General features: G+C 46.2%; 1 protein-coding gene across 1 annotated transcript; it reads left to right on the top strand.

Moving 5' to 3' along the window:
- The first annotated feature begins 279 nt into the window (after positions 1–279).
- On the top strand, positions 280–20,210 carry LOC308091024 (threonine synthase-like 2). The gene is made up of 6 exons (XM_080436322.1): positions 280–387; positions 13,948–14,190; positions 15,062–15,210; positions 16,209–16,334; positions 16,846–17,000; positions 19,322–20,210. The coding sequence occupies exons 2-6, from the start codon at positions 14,028–14,030 to the stop codon at positions 19,545–19,547; spliced, it is 819 nt and encodes a 272-aa protein (XP_080292448.1). The 5' UTR covers positions 280–387; positions 13,948–14,027; the 3' UTR covers positions 19,548–20,210.
- The last annotated feature ends 572 nt before the right edge of the window (positions 20,211–20,782 follow it).

Here is a 20,782-nt window from a genome sequence, read left to right as displayed (position 1 = left end):
GCTCCTCTAGAGTCTAGTTCAGCTGTATGGTCTCCTTCTCTTAACCACAAACGGTTCACATCCTGTTCATCTTGTGCCTTGACAGCAAGGGGCCACGAACAGGTTTCCTGCTCTGATGCACTTACAGTTGGAGCAGTTAGTGAGAAGCAGCAAGTAGCGCAGGGCAGAGTTGAGTTATGAATAATACACGTTCAGGGGTGGACTGGAGGTCCGCCTCTCAGAGTTTGTTTTTACAAACGAGCCATGGAACGTGCATTGTAAATACATTATGCTTTAATGGTCTGTGACTGTGATACACAGATACACGCGCAAAACCCCGGACATTTGAAGGAATTTATTAAAAAAACCCGGACAGGCGGAGAGGCACCCAAAAGAGGACATGTCCGGGTAAGAGGACGTATGGTCACCCTAAAATAATTTTATTTTCATGAATGATGGTGAATCATTTTCTTTTCTCAGTTTTAAGCATAGCGTTCGCATGGATCAGTTGTGATGTGACATTGCTATAGGAACGTTAAAATAATAGTTGGATTGCTTGGAAAATTCTGTACTTTTGAAAGACATTAGAATATATATTGTTGTAATTAATTGACTAATTTAGGAGTTATACCAAAGCTCAGAAATAATTCTGCTAAGCCGTTCGTAATGGAAGTTTGAAGACAGTAGAAGAGGCGATGTTTTTATGAATGTTAAAAGTAATGTTGGCTTGTCTGAAAAAACATGTACTGTTGGTAAACATTTAGAATACATATTGTTGTAATTAAATGAGTAATTTACAAGTTAAATAGAAGCAGGGAAATGTGTAAGAAAAGGGAGTTTGAAAGGGAAGTTTGGACGGTTTGAGACACAACACAGCCATGGGTTTGGGAACGTGAAAATAATATTTGACTGTGTTAAGAAATCCAGATACGTTTAAGAAAAATAGAACAAATGTTGCTAAAATTAAGTCAGTAATGTAGAAATTAGCTTGAAGTTTATACATACTTTTGCTGGCCGTTTGTATAAGGGCAGGGTGTGGATTGTTCACACACACACACACACACACACACACACACACACACACACACACACACACACACACACACACACACACACACACACACACACACACACACACACATTTTCTGACGTGACAGTAAAGGCTAGCGTGTTATTGAAGCTAAAGGCGGTGTTGGCTATGATGGAAAAATCCTTGTGCTTTTGATATAAATACAACAAATGTTGTTGAAATTTAATGAGTAATTTACAAGTTAAAGGGAACCTGGAAATATGTCTGAAAAGTGGTTTTGTAATGGTCGACTGTGAAGCACAATACAGTTATGGCTTTAGGAACGTTAAAGTACTGTTTGACTGTGTTTGAAAAATCCAGGTACGGTTGAGAAAAATAGAACAAATGCTGCTGTGATGAAGTCAGACATTTAGAAGTATATCTGAAGTTTAGAAAAATGTTTGCTGGATGCTGTTGCAAAGGCAGATTTGTCGTTTCTTGATACACATACATACACACAGAGACAAACGCACACCACTGACACCACACACACATACAGCGCTGCACGCACGCACGAGCGCACACACACACACACACACACACACACACACACACACACACACACACACACACACACACACACACACACACACACACACACACACACACACACACACACTGGGGAGACTTTTACATTCACTCTTGTGACATGAGAGAAAGAAGGAACTGACTGGCAGAATCACAAAGAAGCTGTTGAATTTCCTACAAACTCTGATCATAATAAATATACATTTCAAGCAGAGCCAGGCCACAGTGGTGAATAGCAGTGTATTGGTGTTCTTAGCTCAGCTCCCAGGGTCTTTGAGTCAACACTTCACAGTTTTAAAATAATTGGCAAAACTTAGCAACTCTACAAGCTATAGGCTAGTACTTAAATATTTGACCACTGCGCCATCCATCCGTTATGCATGCTGGTATTAGATATTAAACTGGAGCTAGTAGCTCTGTGTGTGTGTGAGAGAGTCTAGAGAAGGGGTCTTCAACGTTTTCAGGCCAAGGACCCCCTAGCTGAGAGAGAGATGAAGCAGGGACCCCCCTCTATATTGTATACAATTGTGTTTCGGATTATACTTTTTTTGTTTACTTGGTCTGCTCTTTTTTCCCTCTACACCTACACTGTACCTCTTTGACAAAAATAGCCGATCTACAAGCTCACAACGCCTCGCAGCGCGAGGCGTTGAGAGCTTGTAGATCTGCTATTAGATCTGCTATCTAATAGCGAGATCTGCTCGTAGATCTGCTATTGTTGGTTAAAGTTCTCCTCAGAAAAGGGATGCTAGGGTTCAAGTGGTTAAGGTAAAAAAAACATCATCATTTCACACAAAGATTTGGCGGACCCCCTGTAGTAACTCTGAGGACCCCCTAGGGGTCCCGGACCCCCTGTAGTAACTCTAAGGACCCCCTAGGGGTCCCGGACCCCCTGTTGAAGACCCCTGGTCTAGAGAACAGCACTAGAGGAGAGGATGTGGTAACAGAGCAGGCTGTATGTCATGTTTACATGTGAAACCTTCAACCTGAACACAAGCCTGAGCCTGGCAAAGAACACCTGCCTCTCTGTAACCACCAGGGACGTGCAGAGGGATTTGGAGAGGCAGGCGCTGGAATTTCCAAAGGACACATAATGCCCTAAAAAAAAATCACCCAGACTACCCAGATTTAGAGGAATATCTGTTTTTAAATTAACACTAGGAATCAAGAATTATACTGAAAAAATAACTCCACAAACTGAAGAATATTCATACAAAAGTTAAAGGTGGCTGCCGTCACTGATGATCTATATGAGCAATACAGCATACTGTACATTACTCTACAACAGTGGGACAAAACCTTGTTGCCCTGATCATGAGGCACATTGACAAAACATATTTTTGCAAGATAGAGCCACAACCTGCCCCAAGCCTGCCCTAATTACTGCAGTTTTACCACGGTTCTCCGTTTACTACTCACTATGGGATATCAGCGCCCTCAGGCGATGGACAGAGCAACACACACGCTCCCGACGCCAATACTGATTGGCTAAGGGTATGTCACGAGTCCGGAAGACCCGGGAGTATAAAGGCTCCCCAGTGACATAGGCTCATCCTCTTTTCTCCACTCTGCATGCGAATGCGCAGAAATTCACACACAAAGAGAGCAAGACATTTTCAACTTTAACCCAACGCGGGAGTACGGAGTATTTCCCCACGGGAAAATCTTGCTAAAGTTCTCTCCCGGAACTTATTTATTTTATTTTATTATCTTTCCTATCCACTCAGTACTTTCCTTATTCCTGGTCCTTTGAAAACGCCGGTTAGCGCTTTCATTCATTCAGCGGCTAGGCTACTGGTAGCAGCTACGTGCTACTAGCCAAAAGTTAGGCCGCTGTGTTCCAGACCAGGATGGAACCACCGAGGAGCTGCGGACGACCGAGCTGCGACCTCCTCGTCGCCGCAGACGACCCCCACCGTGTCTGCATTTACTGCTTGGGGGTCGATCATGCCCTCACCGCCAAGGAACGCCAGGGCGAGAGGGACGAGTGCCCAGGGTGCGCGTCCTTCACCAGCCAGCAGCTCGACACCCGGCTTGCCAGGGTAGAGACCCTGGTCGGCTGGGTCAGGAGCGATCCCGGCGAGGCTTCCGCCGCCACCAGCACAGGGACCCCAGGAGTGCCGCTCGAGAAGCCACTCATGGGACCCCCACCGGTGCCGAAGCTAAAGCGTCTAGCGGCGACGACGCTGACGCCACCTTCCGCCGCTGCCGCTGCAAACATGTCGCCGCCGCAGCTCACCAGCAGCGCCTCTACCTCCCCCCGTCGACGCTACGACTGGGCTGCTTCGTTAGCCGACAGCGAGGAGTCACTGGCCTTCGAAGAGCTGGAGGAGGATGAGTTGGAGCTCGCGCCATATCAGGACGTCCAGGAGGTGTCCATGGCGAGCGCCGACGGGGAAGGCGGAAACCCCGAGACCGTCGAGGAAGAAGTCATCGAACCGGTGACGGCGGTTTTTAAACAGGCCATCGCCAGGTGCGGTTTGGTGCAGCCCGTGGAGAGCCGCAACGCCACCGCTCTCGCAGTAGGTTTCCAGGGCTTGGAGGCCCCACTACCACGAGTGGTGGAGTCCAAGAAGCTCCCTGAAGCGATGGGGTTCAAAACGGCCTTGATGAGCTCCTGGGGTGATCATCAAGACCCACAAAGGCTAGCCTTCCCCATCGATCTGATCTCCGCCAGGGACCTGGGGCTGATCGAAGTCCCTCCAATGGACCCTGTGCTGGCAGAAGGACTGGAGGACATGCAGTCAGGTACGGTGGTGCTTGGAGGCGCCACACCGTCTTTTTACAACGACGAGATGAGGAAATCCTCCGCGGCGTTGAAAAAGACCTACGCCGCGGCTGGACAGGTCGCAAAGACCCTCAACGCCGTCACCATCCTCCAGGGCTCCTCTGCCGTGCGGCTCGCAGAGCTGAAGAAAACATGGGGCGATGACGCGAAGGAGCTGCATCGCCTAAACCAGCTCACCATCTCCTGCACCCAACACGCCATCAACTGGACCGGCCGGGTGTTGGACGACTGCGCGACCATCGAGAGGGTGAGGTGGCTCGACCTCGCCACCTTCACAAGGGACGCGCAGAAGATCGACGCTAAGCTACTGGCCCTTCCTCTCACAGCAGGTAATCTTTTCTGCGGGCGGAGAAGTACCTGAAGGACTCCACGGAGTCGGCGAGGGCCCGAAAAGAGGCAGCGGCGGGTCTTTTGGCCCCGAAGCCTCCCCAACCAGGCAGACCTCGCCAGGAGAGGTCTGCCATAAGGGGGAGACGCTCCTCGTCTCGCCAGTCTAGTGCCAGCGGCAGCTCTCGCACCTCCTCGGCCCGTCCCTCCAGAGTAGAAGGGCCCATGTCGCTGGGAGCCGGCGACGTCCGTCGCAAAGACACCCGTTCCCCCCCTCCTTCTTCCCCCCGTTCCACACGACACGGCGGGAGAGGACGTGGTCGCGGGCAGCGTATCTGACACTTGCCCCCCGGTGTTACCGGTTGTTCGGCTGCCCCCCCCACATCCACACGGACGGAGTGGGGGGGGATTAGCCCCCCTGGTCACCTCGGGAAAGAGACTTGGTTTTTCCATGGCCCCGACGGACTTGAAAACAAAAAGACTAAGAATGACAATAATGTTACAGAGCCAGGCCTCTGCTGTATTGCCTTGTCAAAATGTTGTTTACCAGGGTGTATGTGTGACAAATGTGGTTCCAATAAATGTTCTGAAATTTACAAAACCTCTCATCATTTCACCCGCCTCAGAGCTGCGATGCGGAGGGACCCCCCTTGGGGGGGCCCCTCCGTATCAATGCCCCCCACCCATAAGCCCACAGCGCTTGGTCAGTCCCTTTGGAGACTGTCCAAGCGCTGCTGGGATGAATACTGTGCATGCTATGAACAAGACAAAGGTATTAAATCCATTGCTAATTCTAAACGCCAATGTACAAGGGTCACGCCAAAAAATTCATTTCTACCATCCATCCAGCAGAGGGCGCCAGAGGCCCACTGTGGGAAGGAAGGTTTGCAAGATGGCGGCGCGGGTCGAGGGTCACCCCAATGTTTACAGCCTGCCGTGCACCGTGTCACGCCAGCCTCTGGAGGGCAACAGAGTGCCTCCGTCAGTAGGGGCGGATCCGTCGCTTCCTTTAGTCAGGCCATGGGGCCTAGACAAGATGGCGGCGGACCTTGTAGGCAACAAGGGAGTAGTGTGGAACACTTCCGCACTAGGTCACGTGATCTCTACACGCAGACCGTCAGGATCGACGCGACCTCTATTGTCTCTAGCAGGCTCCACAGCTGTAGCTCCGCTGAGCAGAGTTTTAGCGTCTCCGGTTCCCATGGTCACGGTTTTACGACCAGTGGAACTAGCGACGGCAGCATCCAGCGACAATCCGCTCGCTCAATGCTTGGATCAATGGAAACTTTGCAAGCCGAACCCTTGGGTGCTGCGCACCGTTCGCAAGGGTTACAGACTGCAGTTTTCCAGGAAGCCTCCCATGACAGACAAGGTACTGTACACTCGAGCGTCGGGCCAAGCGGCCAAAACCTTAAGAGAGGAGGTAGCCTCCCTCCTGAGCAAGGGCGCGATAAAGAAATTATCTCCGGATCAGAACCGTCTGGGGTTCTATTTGGAATATTTTCTGGTGAAGAAGAAGGGGGGTGGGCGTAAGACCCATATTGAATCTGAAGGGCCTCAACAGGTTCCTGTCGGTTTTTCATTTTCAAATGCTAACGACCGTGAAGTTATTACGCACGGTGCGTCTGGGCGACTGGTGGACGAGCATCGATCTGAAAGATGCTTACTTCCACATTCCAATTTATCCCCCGCACAGAAAGTTCCTGCGCTTCGGCTTCGAAGGGGAAGTGTACGAGTACATGGTTCTCCCTTTTGGTATGTCGTTGAGCCCACGGGTGTTTGTGAAGTGTACCAACGCGGCCATTGCTCCACTACGGAAGCAGGGAATCCGTCTGTCGACCTACATCGACGACTGGTTGATAGCCGCAGGCTCGGAGGAGGAGGTGGCGCGGCACACGGCCATGGCCATCTCCCATCTGACGTCACTGGGTTTCACAATCAACGTCAAGAAGAGCGTTTTGGTTCCGTCCCGGCGGGCCACCTTCTTGGGGATCTCGCTGGACTCAAACACGCTCAGGGCACGTCTATCCAAGGAGAGGATAGACAGCGTTTTGGCTTGTGTGAGGTCTTTCCGCCTGGGGCGGAAAGTTACTTACAAACAATGCATGCAAGCAGTAGGTCTCATGGCCTCAGCCATTCACTTAATCCGCTTAGGCAGGCTCTACATGAGACCCGCTCAGAGGTGGTTGAGGGCCCTTCGGATCCCACCCACCTCAGGTCGTCGGCTTGTGATGGTGTCTCCATGGTGTGTGGAGGCACTCAGACCATGGTCACAAGCAGCTTTTCTGTCCCAGGGGGTCAGTATAGGAGCTGTGATTTCGTGGAAGGTCATCACCACGGACGCCAGTTTGACAGGGTGGGGAGCCGTCCACGAGGGCAGGTGGACCAGGGGAGTGTGGGATCCGACACTGTGGTCGGCCCACATCAACTACCTGGAACTGCTGGCGGTTTTCCTCGCTCTGAAACATTTCGAGGCACAGATCTTGGGTTGTCATGTCGCGGTCAGAACGGACAATACTACAACCATGTGTTTTATCAACAAGCAGGGAGGCTTGACCTCCCTGGTGTTGGATGGTCTAGCACGCGAGATGACGCTTTGGTGCGATTCACGGCTCGCGTCCATACGGGCGTCTCATGTACCGGGCCTCCTGAACCACGGAGCGGACTTGCTGTCCAGAGGCGGTCTCCGGTACGGGGAATGGTCACTCCACCCGGTGGTGGCGAAAGATATCTGGCACAGATTCGGTCGCCCCCAGATCGATTTGTTTGCCTCCAGAGAGAACGCGAAGTGTTCTCGGTTCTTCTCAGTGAAGGGGGGGGGACCGTTCCATGGGCATGGACGCCTTGGCACACAGTTGGCCGAGCGAACTGCTTTATGCCTTCCCGCCAATGGAGTTGATCCTCCCCACCTTGGAGAGGGTCAGGCTCCAGGGGTTGTCGGTGTTGCTGGTGGCCCCAGCGTGGGGCACGTGGAGGTCGGAGATAGCTCCGCTCCTTTACGATGCGCCTCTGGCCCTCCCTCCCAGAGCAGACCTGGTGAGGCAGGGGGGGAACGAGCTGTTCCACGAGCGCCCTCAGGACCTAGACCTATGGGTTTGGCCCGTGAGAGGGCGAATTTGAACTCGTGTGGCCTCCCCCCTGACGTGGTGGCTACCATCCAGGGCGCGAGGGCCATGTCCACAAGGGAGGCTTAAGAGGTCAGATGGAATATGTTCGCATCTTGGTGTCTGGAGCAGTCACCAGTGGTGGTGGCTGTCCAGGCCCCGGTGGGCAGCATTCTTACCTTTCTACAGGGAAGGTTAAATCAGGGTTTATCCTTCTCGACAGTGAAAGTGTATTTGGCGGCCATTTCGGCTTGCCACCTAGGTTTCGACGATGGCAAGACGGTGGGTCAGCATAACTTCGTGCGCCGGTTTATGAACGGCGCCAGGAGAGCTAGACCGGTTAACAGGCCACTGTTCCCAGTCTGGGATTTGACGGTGGTGCTGGAGGCACTGTGCCGTCCCCCGTTCGAGCCTTTTGAGTCTATGGATCTGAAGGTCATTAGTCTCAAAACGGTCCTCTTGGTGGCCCTGTCTACGGCTAAACGGGTCAGTGACATGCACGCGCTCTCGGTGAGCCCGGAGTGCATGAATTTTCTGAACAACGACAGGAGGGTTTTGCTTAAACCAAACCTGGCGTTCGTTACAAAGACCGGGGTGGTGGCCCCGGATCCGGTTGAATTGGTGTTTTTTCATCCACCTCCCTTCGTTTCGGCGGAGGACAGGCGGTTACATTGCCTCTGTCCGGTGAGAGCCTTGAAGCTCTATTGCCAGAGGACGGCAGCCAATCGTTCATCGACACAACTCTTTGTCTCTTTTGGCGTGGGGGTTCAGAGGAAGGCGGTCACCAAGGCGATGCTTTCTAGATGGATCCGAGATGCCATTAAGCTGGCTTATGTGAGTAGTGGTGTCCCAGTCCCGGGGGGTCTGAGGGCCCACTCTACTAGAGGCATGGCTACGTCCTGGGCTCTCTACAAGGGAGCTTCGATCCAGGAGATTTGTGCAGCTGTAAATTGGTCGTCACCATCGACTTTTGCGGCCTTTTACAGTCTGGACGTGGCGGCGTCATCAGTGGCGCACGCTGTCCTGGGTGTGGCTGCTGCCTCCAGGTCAGTGGAGGATAGGGAGTAGGCTTGGGGCTTTCTCCGTATCTTTCGACTTCCTCTTTAGGTTTCCTTGGGACCAGCAGGGCTGTGTCTTGGGGAATAGGGCCCTGCTCCTCATTGTTATGAGGCGGACTGTGTCTGCCTGTTAGAGAATAAGGCAGACTCTAGAGTCTGTCAGGGCCTAATCTTATTATCTATCCCGCACCCCAGCCCGGTGGGCTGGGGGGGCGCCCAGGGGCCATAAGGTCGTGGACCTATGGCCTGGGGGTCTTAGGTCACGTCCGGGGGGACGTGACCTAGGGGCTGAGGGGCGTGCGGGGCTGTCAGGGTTGTGTGGCTCATTACCTCAAGGGGGGTTTATGAATCCCATAGTGAGTAGTAAACGGAGAACCGTGGTAAAACTAGAGGTTACGAAGGTAACCCCGGTTTTAGTAGGTTCGGAGTTTACTACTCACCAGACACCCCTTTCTGTGCGCATTTGGCATGCAGAGAGGAGAATGTTAAGAGGATGAGCCTATGTCACTGGAGAGCCTTTATACTCCCGGGTCTTCCGGACTCGTGACATACCCTTAGCCAATCAGTATTGGCGTCGGGAGCGTGTGTGTTGCTCTGTCCATCGCCTGAGGGCGCTGATATCCCATAGTGAGTAGTAAACTCCGAACCTACTAAAACCGGGGTTACCTTCGTAACCTCTAGTTATTCATTATATTTAAGCATTAACTTGATTGCCTAGAAGTGTCTGTCAGGCATCAATTTTGGAATCAATCAAAATTGTATTTGCAAATTGTGAAATGACACTGGACTTACAGAGCGAGAGCAAGAGAGGCCCATACTTGACAAACTATTTTAAATGAACAGTATAACAGTACTTAATTTGTTTTTGTCCACACATACCTATCGATCGCAAATTCAGACGGATCACTTGTCTGTGTGCTCTCCTCGCTGAGTGGACGTTGCGCGCGGTATCGCGCACCGCAAATAGCCGATCTACAAGCTCACAAGGCGTCGCAGTTTGTAGATCTTGTAATTCTGTGCGTGACACCGCACTCAATTAAGTATAATCAAGCTTTACTGGAGATACGGCGTACCGCATGGATTTCTACAGAGGGCAATTATTTCAACATAAAATGCTGCATTCCAGTTCAGGAGAGTAAGAAAGGAAGATACATTCTCTTCTCTTCTCACTAAAATCTAAAATGACACAGATATTTGTTTTAAATAGTATTGTTTTGTATTGTTTTGTTATTGTGCAAATCAATGATTGTAGCTTAAGAGGGCTTAGTATAGTCATTACTGTCTTGCCAGTTAGTCTGGGTGGGCTATAGTCCTACAGGTGGTTGGTCTCACATGGGGGTTTAGTGCACGTAACCCTTTGCCTATATATATATATATATATATATATATATATATATATATATATATATATATATATATAAAAATTATTAGATATGGGTTTAAAAGAGCCTCTTCACTGTACAATGTAAGTCAATGAGGAGCATATTTAAAATTATCGATCTAGTCAATGGAGAAATTATTTTTGATTTCTTGTCCACCTTTGGAGTTACATCATGATGGCAAGGTAATTACACAACCCAAACCTCTACCCTTTAAGCAGTAGCCTACATCTGATCACAAACCAATGAGTTTCTCCACACTTATTCAATTCTTATGCGAAAATCAAAGATCTACAAGCCTACAAAAGAGAGCACAAACACTTACACACTCAAACTGTAAGACAGAAACACATGGTTAAAATAATACCGTATTCTTCATTCAAACTGTCTTAAGAAATAAGCATGCAGGCACAGCCAAGGGTTACATGCACTAAACCCCAGAGAAAGGTCTACGCCCCCATGTGAGACCAACCACCTGTAGGACTATGGCCCACCCAGACTAGCAAGACAGTAATGACTATACATGACTTCATCAAAGAAAGTAATAAAGGACAAAAACAGCAGGGGCACAGAGCTCCTCCTAATAAAACAAAAGGACAATATTTAAAACAAACATACAATAATATTGTATTGTACTGTATTGTATAGTCAGCCATGCTACCTTAATAAGATGCCACGCCGTCATCAGTGCTCCCTGAGGCAGGGCAGATCAAAGTGGTTTTCAGTGGATTCTTGACACTCCAGATTACAATCACCAGGACACAGACCCCACAACAATAAGAGTGTACAAATGGCTCCACATTTGGTGCCATTTGTACACTGTTAGAGTTACAGACCTGTAAGGGTCCATTTGGTTCCTAACAATCAATCATTTAGCTGGGGACCCCGTGGAACCCTCTCAAGGACCCCTGGGGGTCCCCCGACCCCTCTTTGAGAACCATGGTCTATGGTAAGGAGCGACCGCCATGGCAGGAGGCGGAGCCAGCAAGAGGAGGTGCGGAAAAGTTTAGACAAAATCTATTCACCTGTTTCTTAGGCTGTGTGTTTTCCACTTCCTGATGATTTCATTGGATATCATTGGTCATCTGACCAGTTTCATTGGATTTCATTGGATCAAATCGACAGGAAGTGGAAAACACAGTGGAAACAGGTGAATACTTATAGACCCTATTCCTGGCCACGCCCCCTACCGTCTCTGGTATGCGATTTAGGTCTGTGACTTCCTGTAGCAGCCGGCAGCCGGTCTGATAGATGCTTGTTTTACCAAAGCAGACGTGTTTGTTAAAGGTTGTTATTAACAATGCAAGAAAAATGGTGACATTCATACACATCAGTGGTGGAAAAAGTACTCATTTTTTTTACCTAAGTAAAAGTATCAAAAGCAATGTAGAAATTCAAAATGTTCAAGTGTTGATATCAAAATGTACTTAAAGTACCAAAAGTAAAAGTAGTCATGCAGAATGTCCCATTTGACAAGTTTTTTCAAATGTATAAAATATATTAAATCTTTTGAACATAGCAGATCTACAAGCTTGTAGATCTGCTATTTTCAAATGGTCGAAATGTATGTAAGGCTTAAAATGTTATTGTCTACTCAGGCTTTTGTGAGCCCCCCAGACAGTTTTTAAGTTGCTTGATTCAGTATTTAGATATTTGATATTAATTTTATCAGACATGCCCCCTTCCTATACAAACCCATTATAACTTCAAACTCCATTTTAACATGTTAGATTAATCAAAAACACCCGTCCTTGGTTCTGGTGACTCATCCTGCCCTCCTAATACGTGAGGGGGCTGTGTTTATTCAATATATTTTTAATTTTATTTTTTTTATTGTATAATTTTTTTTTCATTTACCAAAATAAATATTAAAAAAAAATGAAAAAAGTAATTGGAAAAAGCAAGGTCTTCTCACGTATTAGAAGGTCAATATCAGTCACCAGAACCAAGGACAAGTGTTTTAGATTAATCTAACATGGTTAAAATGGAGTTTGAAGTTATAATGGGTTTGTATAGGAAGGGGGCGTGTCTGATAAAATGAATATTAAATATCTAAATACTGAATGAAGCAACATAAAAACTGCCCGGGGTGCTCCCTAAAGCCTGAGTAGACGATAAAATGACCCACATTTGTTTTGAAAGTGAAATATCCCTTTAAGTGGTAAATGTATGTTTTGTAATAACAATTAAAATCTACAAAGTATTAACGAGTAACTAAAGTTTCCAAATAATTGTAGTAGAGTAAAAAGTACATTATTAGCCTCTGAGATGTAGTGGAGTAGAAGTAAAAGTACTGAAAATTGGAAGTAAATAAGAAATACCTAAAAATGTTACTCATTAAAGTACAGTACTTGAGTAAATGTACTGGGAGGATGAAATGACAAAATAGCCCAATATGCTATGGAGTAAATATATATATATAAAAAAGCGAACCCATCTGCAAAAAAAAGCCAACTCTTGCAAGAGAAATAAGCCAAATCTCACCTAAAAAACAAGTCAAAAGTTGGTAAATAAGTAAACATGGCAACACTGTTGCATGGAACTTCTTCTAAACAGGAAGTAACAGACCTGTTGCACACTGAAATGGGGCTATGGCGCCACCCCTGGATTGGCCGGGAATACCATGTATAGTGCAGCGAGACAGAGCGACAGCCGATTGGTTGTCACTCTAAAGCAGTGGTTCTCAAACTGTGGGTCAAAAGTAATCAACAAACTATTTTATAAAAAAAAGGTCAAACATTCGCTAAATTGTCAAATACTACCTAAGAAAGAACCTAACATGTAGCAAATAGCCGATCTACAAGCTCACAAGGCCTCGCAACGTGAGGCCTTGTGAGCTGGAAGTTTGAGAACCCCTGCTCTGAAGCTGTGGTGTGAAATAGGCGTGGCCTAAGCATGCACACCAAGGTTCACATCACCTTTGTAATGGGTACAAATTACACACATTTAGCAGAAACACACTGTAGTACGAATTACACCAATTTAACACAGAAGGAGCGAGTGCATTCTCTGGCAGCACGCTCTCCCTCATTTAACAGCAAAAAAATGATTTAAAAAACTGTGGTATAAATTGCACCCATTTAGCAGAAAAACTTAAAAATAACTTCTACTTTCACTACATCTCAGAGGCAACTATTGTACTTTTTACTCCACAAAAATTATTTGACAGCTTTAGCTTACAGTTACAAATAGAGTTAAATTATTACTGCAAAACTTACCCCTTAAGCCCTATTTTATATTTGAAAATAGCTGATTTACAAGCTCACACAATGCAACACTTTGTGTTGCACAAGCACACACACACACACACACACACACACACACACACACACACACACACACACACACACACACACACACACACACACACACACACACACACACACACACACACACACACTTTCAAAGTATCTCTATCTCTCAATGAAGTTCAGGGCACTATTTGTCATGATGATGAAGTCATTTGATAGATTTACTTAAACAGAAGGTGGCTAAATGAATCACATGCACAACTAGGATCATGTTGTGATTACAAGGTGTAAGTGTTGTTTTGGGTGCATGGCTGTAGGTGAGACAGTCAGGACACACAGGGTTAACTCGGCTATGGACTGGGGTCAGAGGTCAATACATCTATTAGGGTGAAGGTATGAGATATTCCCTCTAGATGGAATCTTCCTCTTGCTCATTGTCTTCATCTTTATGTTTCCGTGTGCAGTGGACGGCAGCTCAGACGACATTGACGTTCCCATACGGAGGCTGTTCGCTGACCAGGAGCTGGTGAAGAGCCATGGCCTGATGAGTCTGAACTCTGTCAACTGGTCCAGAGTGATGATCCAACTGGCTCACTTCATCTACGCCTACCTGCACCTCAGCACCATGGAGCAGCAGGCCCACCACCACAACCCACTGCCTCCTCTGGAGGTGGTGGTGCCCACCGGAGGAGCAGGGAACATCGCAGGTGAGATCACATCTCATCTAATGGGATTGTACTATCGTTAGAATCAATTATGAGTCCATTTCTTTTTACACTTTCAGGGTTAAATTAATACAAATTATTAGGGGTGTGCCAATATATCGTCCTGCGATATATCGCGATACATTTTCGTAACGATATGTATCGTTTTGGGAAAAAAAATATTGTTTTGAAAAAAATTTTTTTTTAAATCGGTCAGGTGTCACACTATTGCCCTATTTGGATTCAAAACGGCTATTGTAGCTGAAAAGCTACAAGTTTGCATGTCTGAATAATGCAAAACAGAAATATTTGTTTTTATTTGCTCCCCCCCCCCATATATTTTCATAACAAAAAAGTGCCATATATCGTATCGTATCGATGTCGTGAGCCCAATATCGTATCGGCACACCCCTACAAATTATTTATATTTTTTTAACTTATTGGATATGTTACAAAATACATATGTTGCTCTTTTTCTTCATTTCATATGAAAACAGAGAATCATAGAAAAATAATGAGATATTGAATCAAGATCAGGAATCAAGAACTTTCTTGTCACATCACAGGTTTACACGTGTAAAGAAGTGGGTGAAATGTGTTTTTGCGTAAGCTCCATGTTTTTGAAGAAAAAGGAGGGGGTGGGGCAGGGAGTAAGAAATCCAACATTAAGTCAGAGAGTACATAAAAAAACTAAAATCGAGATATCTACATATATATGCAAATAGCATAATGCCAACAGATACAGTATGTACATGAGGTTAAACATACTGTTAGGTGTGAAAGTGTTAACACATTGGTAGGTCCATGTATCATCATTTATTTGCATGACTTGTTTGTAAAATAGTGTTGAGTCATGTGTTCTGTCTCCTATCAGCCGGCTGCATTGTGAAGCAGATGGGCGTGCCGTTGCGTCTGGTTGCCATGGTGAACGCCAACGACATCGTCCATAGGACGGTGCAAAGCGGGGACTTCTCCATGACCGACACTGTCACACAGACACTGGCCCCCGCTATAGACATCCAGGTACTGTCACTGTCACACACACACACACACACAGCCTAGAATCAAGCCATCCAGGGTCCTGGTGAATCATGACCATTAAACTTTTTTTTCTGTGATTTATTTTATTTTATATTTAATTATATGATATACTATATTTAATAAATACCCTTTGTTTTGCCGTTTTCAAAAAATAATAATCACAGAATCAAACGTTTTATGGTCATGATTCACCAGGACCCTGGATGGCTTGATTCTAGGCTTAAAATAATTGATATAAATATTTTTGGAAATGTCAATGGGAAAAATGCATTGAGTATTTTGCAGTGGAACCAGGAAGTGGCCGCAACTGCTATGCCCTATAGACATCCAGGTACTGTCATTGTCACACACACGCTGTCACACATACACACACACACACACACACACACACACACACACACACCCTCAGTGGCTGATGCCCCAGGGCACTCGCCCCCTACGGCCTATGGATGATCAGGCCTTGTGTATATGTTTCCATAGGATCCATACATCATGTATATGTTTTCTATGTCTCCATATGTTTCCATAGGATCCATACATCATGTATATGTTTTCTATGTCTCCATATGTTTCCATAGGATCCATACATCATGTATATGTTTTCTATATGTCTCCATATGTTTCCATAGGATCCATATATCATGTATATGTTTTCTATATGTCTCCATATGTTTCCATAGGATCCACACAACATGTATATGTTTTCTATATGTCTCCATATGTTTCCATAGGATCCATTCATCATGTATATGTTTTCTATATGTCTCCATATGTTTCCATAGGATCCACACAACATGTATATGTTTTCTATGTCTCCATATGTTTCCAAAGGATCCATACATCATGTATATGTTTTCTATGTCTCCATATGTTTCCAAAGGATCCATACATCATGTATATGTTTTCTATATGTCTCCATATGTTTCCATAGGATCCATACATCATGTATATGTTTTCTATGTCTCCATATGTTTCCATAGGATCCATATAACATGGAGCGTGTGTTCTGGCTGCTATCAGGGAGAGATGGAGCCTTAGTGAAGGACTTGATGGAAGACTTTCAACGTTCTCACAGAAACACCCTGCCTGAAGCTCTGCATAAACAGGTTCATTACACTACAGAAACACCCTGCCATAGCAACCAGATACAGGAAGTCTGACCTCTTTATCACATGACCGAGGTTGGGAGGTTGGGAGGTTGGGAGGTTGGGACTAGAAGTTAGGGCCGCAAAGCAAAGCGGGGAGGGAGGAGAGGAGAGGAGCCGAGAGGAGAGGCCAGAGGGGCCGGACTGGGGCTTGACGTGTGTGCAGAGTGACTAGGCCAGTGCAGAGTGACTGGACCAACCTCAGATCTGGCCTATATGTGAGGGCCGGAAGCGGCCCTGACATCTAGTTCATTTAATTCATGAAAAGTTGTGATTTCTATTTTTCTTTATTATAATTTTTTAGCTTTTTTACATCTTTTGAAATATATATATATATTTTTTTAAATGGAAGACACAAAAAAAGGGGTAATTTACCCATAAAAATGTGTCCACAACCCAAACATGGGTCCTGACCCACTGTTTGGGAAACAGTGGTCTAATGGGTCTGTGGTTGTGCTCTCTCTCTCATCAGTTATCCCAGGCCATGTGGACACAAACGGTGACAGATGAAGGCATTGTGAGCTCCATGAGGAGATGCTGGGAGGAGAACGGCTACTTGTTGTGTCCCCACACAGCGGTGGCAGTGTGGCATCACTACCACTGTCCCCACGACCCTGCAATTCACAGGTGAAAGGTCATCACATTGTTTTTAATGCAGCAACAGGCACAAAGTATGGAGTACCCAAACCCTGTCTGACGGTCATTGTGCATGACTCACCAGAGCATTTATTCCTAATCTGGTGGTGGGCCCATTCTTGCTAAATGGGCCCCTCCTGCAAATAAACCAATCACAGTCAACTGGAATGTCATAATAACATCTGATTGAAATATTGATCACGTGACTCCAGAGATAATGTGTCCCAATTTGAGTTTTGGACAAAATCTGTAGGAGCTTTAGCAAAAAGTGTGTTTTGAAGAAAACACAAATTGGTGGAAATTCTTGTCAGGTGTAAATGTCCGTGTCCTAAATGGGGAGTTGCATCATGATCCAAGGAATCCAGGGGAAAAAAAATAATGGATTCTTTAGCCTATTCACCTTATTCCTGGCTTTCTCCACTGCGTCACCATTGCCTCTTACATTGAGTTTTTCTCTGTATGCTGCTTCATTCAATATCTTTCCTAGTAGGCTACTGCAGGTGTAATGCAGGTAATCAGTGTGTTGCCAGATTTTGCAAAAGAAAAAGCGGCCAGGTCTATGAAAACAAGCCCAAAAGAAGCAACTAGCCTAACTTTACATTGACTATTAGACAAAAGCAGATCAACAAGCTCACAAAGTGTCACATCACGACACGTTGTGAGCTTGTAGAATATTTTTGGACACATTTTAACAACACACATCTTGTATGGGGGTCAGGCTGGCACCACATATTTTCAGATGGGGGTCTGCAACTCTGCAGACAAATACTTATTAATCTGGGGGTCCTTGACATGAAAAAATCACACCCTGTGTGAAGTGGGCGGTGTCTTGCTAGCTAATCACAATACTGAATGGAGTCAACCAATCATGTACAAAAGATAAATACATTTATTGAAACACTCTTTATGATGGACGAAACCATAACTTGAAAAAAACCAATTTATGTTTTTTTTCAATCACAGTCCTGAATAGATTGTGATTGGCCAATCACGGTGCAGGATAATTGTACAGATTTCCAAACCTCACTTATAGGGGCGGTTTCACAGCGCAGGATATTTGTACATTTTTCCAAACCTCACTTATAGGGGCGGTTTCACCGCCCAAAAATGGGGGAGCCACTGGTTTAAAAGACATTAGAAAGCAAGCCCAATTAAGCAACTACACTTTTTAAAAAAAGCCCCAAATTGCTTAATGTAAGCAGACATGGCAACACTGGTAAACGGGAAACTCATTGATATGGGGCTCCCCACCTCCCCTACTCCCCTACCTGGCCACGCCCGCGGTGGGCATGGAATAAGGTGAATAATTCAAGAGTTATAGCCCAAGAGGTTCTTCCATGGCCTACTGAGAGTGTGTGTGCAAAGTTTGACGCTGATTTGTTCAGCGGTGCTTCAGATTTGCTGTTCACAGACACACAGACAGCATGACCATTCCGGCCTGGAGGAGATAAATATTGATGCCAGGTTGAAAGTGGCCACTTTAACCTTTTCCCCAAATCAGTTATTTTATTCAAATCGATTATACCTTATTATCCATTACATTACAATCAGTTTGATTAACTGCTGCACCCCTAGTCTGTAATCCTCCTATAATTCCACAAACCTCTGAGCCCAAACCTCTGAGGCCAAACATTGTTCTGCCCGGTTCTTCTCCTCAGTGCCTGGAGCTATTGATCTCAAATTGCACACAGCCATTGACCATTACCGTGTGCATGGGACTGCGAAGCCCGTTTTTCGATATCACTAAATCTCAGCTGTTTATTCGCATTTTTATGTCAAAGAATGTCGCCATGCTTACGGTGGCTGCTCAAACTGCGCGTGCGTCGCATCTACAGCCCCACTGCGTTACACTGTTGCACACACAGAACACTCGCCCCGTGTATGCGCGAACACGCACGTGCGCATGCACGTTGGGGAGGCACGTGTCAGAATAATTTGTGTTCGTGCGACGGCCATGTGTGTGTGTGTTCGTGACGGGGGACAGCTCTGGCCGCATGAGGATGTACATGTGTGTGTGCGCCTCAAGCGCACAAACACCGTGCTTAAACTTAGAAGGACTTTCATTTACGCACGTGTACACAGAAAATATTCTTACGGATCTGTGTATGTGTGTGTGTGTCTGTGTCTCTGTGTTTGCGACGGGACCCGGGGGGTCCGCAACGGGACTCACGGGGGGAGGGGGAGGGCAACAGGACGCGCGGGGGTGGACGCGCGCCAGGACGCGCAGTAACCCCACGTTTGCTACTTTCGCCTGCACACTTCACCGGGTATGGTCTAGTTAGTTATAATTAGTTAAGCATGTTTTCTTCCAGGTGCTACGTAGCTACAGCTTCTCCCGCCAAGTTCCAGGCGGCAGTGGAGAGGGCGGGGTTGACCTTTGACCCTCCGGAGTCGGTGAAGGCGTTGGACCAGATGGCCACCCGCTGCCAGAACCTGGAGAGGAGTCTGGACTGGAAGACTGACTGGGAGAACCGCCTGAGAGAATGCATCCAGTCTATATACACATCTAGACAACCCAGACTTACCACAAACACTTGATTCATGTTATTGACAATACGTTGTTTAAATTCAGAATGGTCGATTATATCACTGTTTCTCAACATCGGGTCTGTGGACCACCAGTGGTCCAAATGGACCCTTCATCCATTTTTCAACCTTATCTTCATATATTTGGTCCTCTCTAATACTCATTATAAAATGGCACAATTTCTGTATACTCACTCTGCGCGTCTCATTAGTGGGCTGTAGACAGTTCAGAAACCTGCCTACCAATGACATCATCGTTGATGGGGATTCTAAGCTAATAGAAACTACACCATTTATCTTCCTGGAAAGTTAGCATGCTGAAATAGAAGCCATTTTCCTTACATTATTATTATTTTATTTAAAAAAAATCTTGTTTGAAATGACCAAACCTGTCTACCGATGATACTGGTAGGCAGGACTGTCCACAGTCTTACTCTGAGACACAGACTGATTGGACAGAAATCTTATCAGTGGACCAGTTATATGAAGATAGGTTGAAAATGGGTGAAGTGGTCCTTTAATTCAGAATGGTTGATTTTTACTCAATGATCCCAGTTTTGTCTGTTATGCAATTTCTAAATGTGATGAAGGCTTTCATGGCCTTCCTACTGTGTGTGTGTGTGTGTGTGTGTGTGTGTGTGTGTGTGTGTGTGTGTGTGTGTGTGTGTGTGTGTGTGTGTGTGTGTGTGTGTGTGTGTGTGTGTGTGTGTGTGTGTGTGTGTGTGTGTGTGTGGGGGGGGGTGTGTGTTGTGTGTGTGTGTGTGTGTCACTTTATTTTTTGACACATGTTGACTTATGTGCTGTACAATGAAGACAAGTCAAATCAGATGAATGTACAAATGAATAAATATCTCATATTTCATCAGTATGATGAACCCAACTGATATTGGTGACTCCATGACCTGTTATCTTGCTCAGCTTCCCTCAGGTAGAATGTGGCAATGCTTTTAGTAATCTGTACTTTTGGACTGATCAGCACTAAATGTCTTCTGTACACTGCCAGTAGGCCAAGGATTTACCTATCTCATCTTTTCATGTTTTACAAGACATCAAGCTTTGGCCTACTAGCATTTGTGCACAAGATATTATGTGGACGATTGGGCTCGATCACATCCACTGATGCTGTGGGCCTCAGTAAACTGAATAATATGACAGTATCACAGGCTGTATCAATTATTTTCGCAGTGATTATTCTATAAAACACTTTTTCAATCATTGCCTGCCAATAACGCATATATGCGTTCTTT

This window comes from Gymnoscopelus braueri (assembly GCF_963280865.1).
Source record: "Gymnoscopelus braueri genome assembly, chromosome: 8".
NCBI classification, from domain to species: domain Eukaryota; kingdom Metazoa; phylum Chordata; class Actinopteri; order Myctophiformes; family Myctophidae; genus Gymnoscopelus; species Gymnoscopelus braueri.
The sequence above is the reverse complement of the archived record's forward strand: the minus strand, read 5'-3'. Positions and strand labels throughout refer to the sequence as shown.

What these genes read in the sequence shown, in the direction of transcription:
- LOC308091024 (XM_080436322.1), top strand. Translation starts at nt 14,028, where the DNA reads ATGAGTCTGAACTCTGTCAACTGGTCCAGAGTGATGATCCAACTGGCT. An exon ending in AGGAGCAGGGAACATCGCAG is followed by an intron (nt 14,191 to 15,061) that starts GTGAGATCACAT and finishes GTCTCCTATCAG; the next exon opens with CCGGCTGCATTGTGAAGCAG. An exon ending in CCCCCGCTATAGACATCCAG is followed by an intron (nt 15,211 to 16,208) that starts GTACTGTCACTG and finishes ATGTTTCCATAG; the next exon opens with GATCCATATAACATGGAGCG.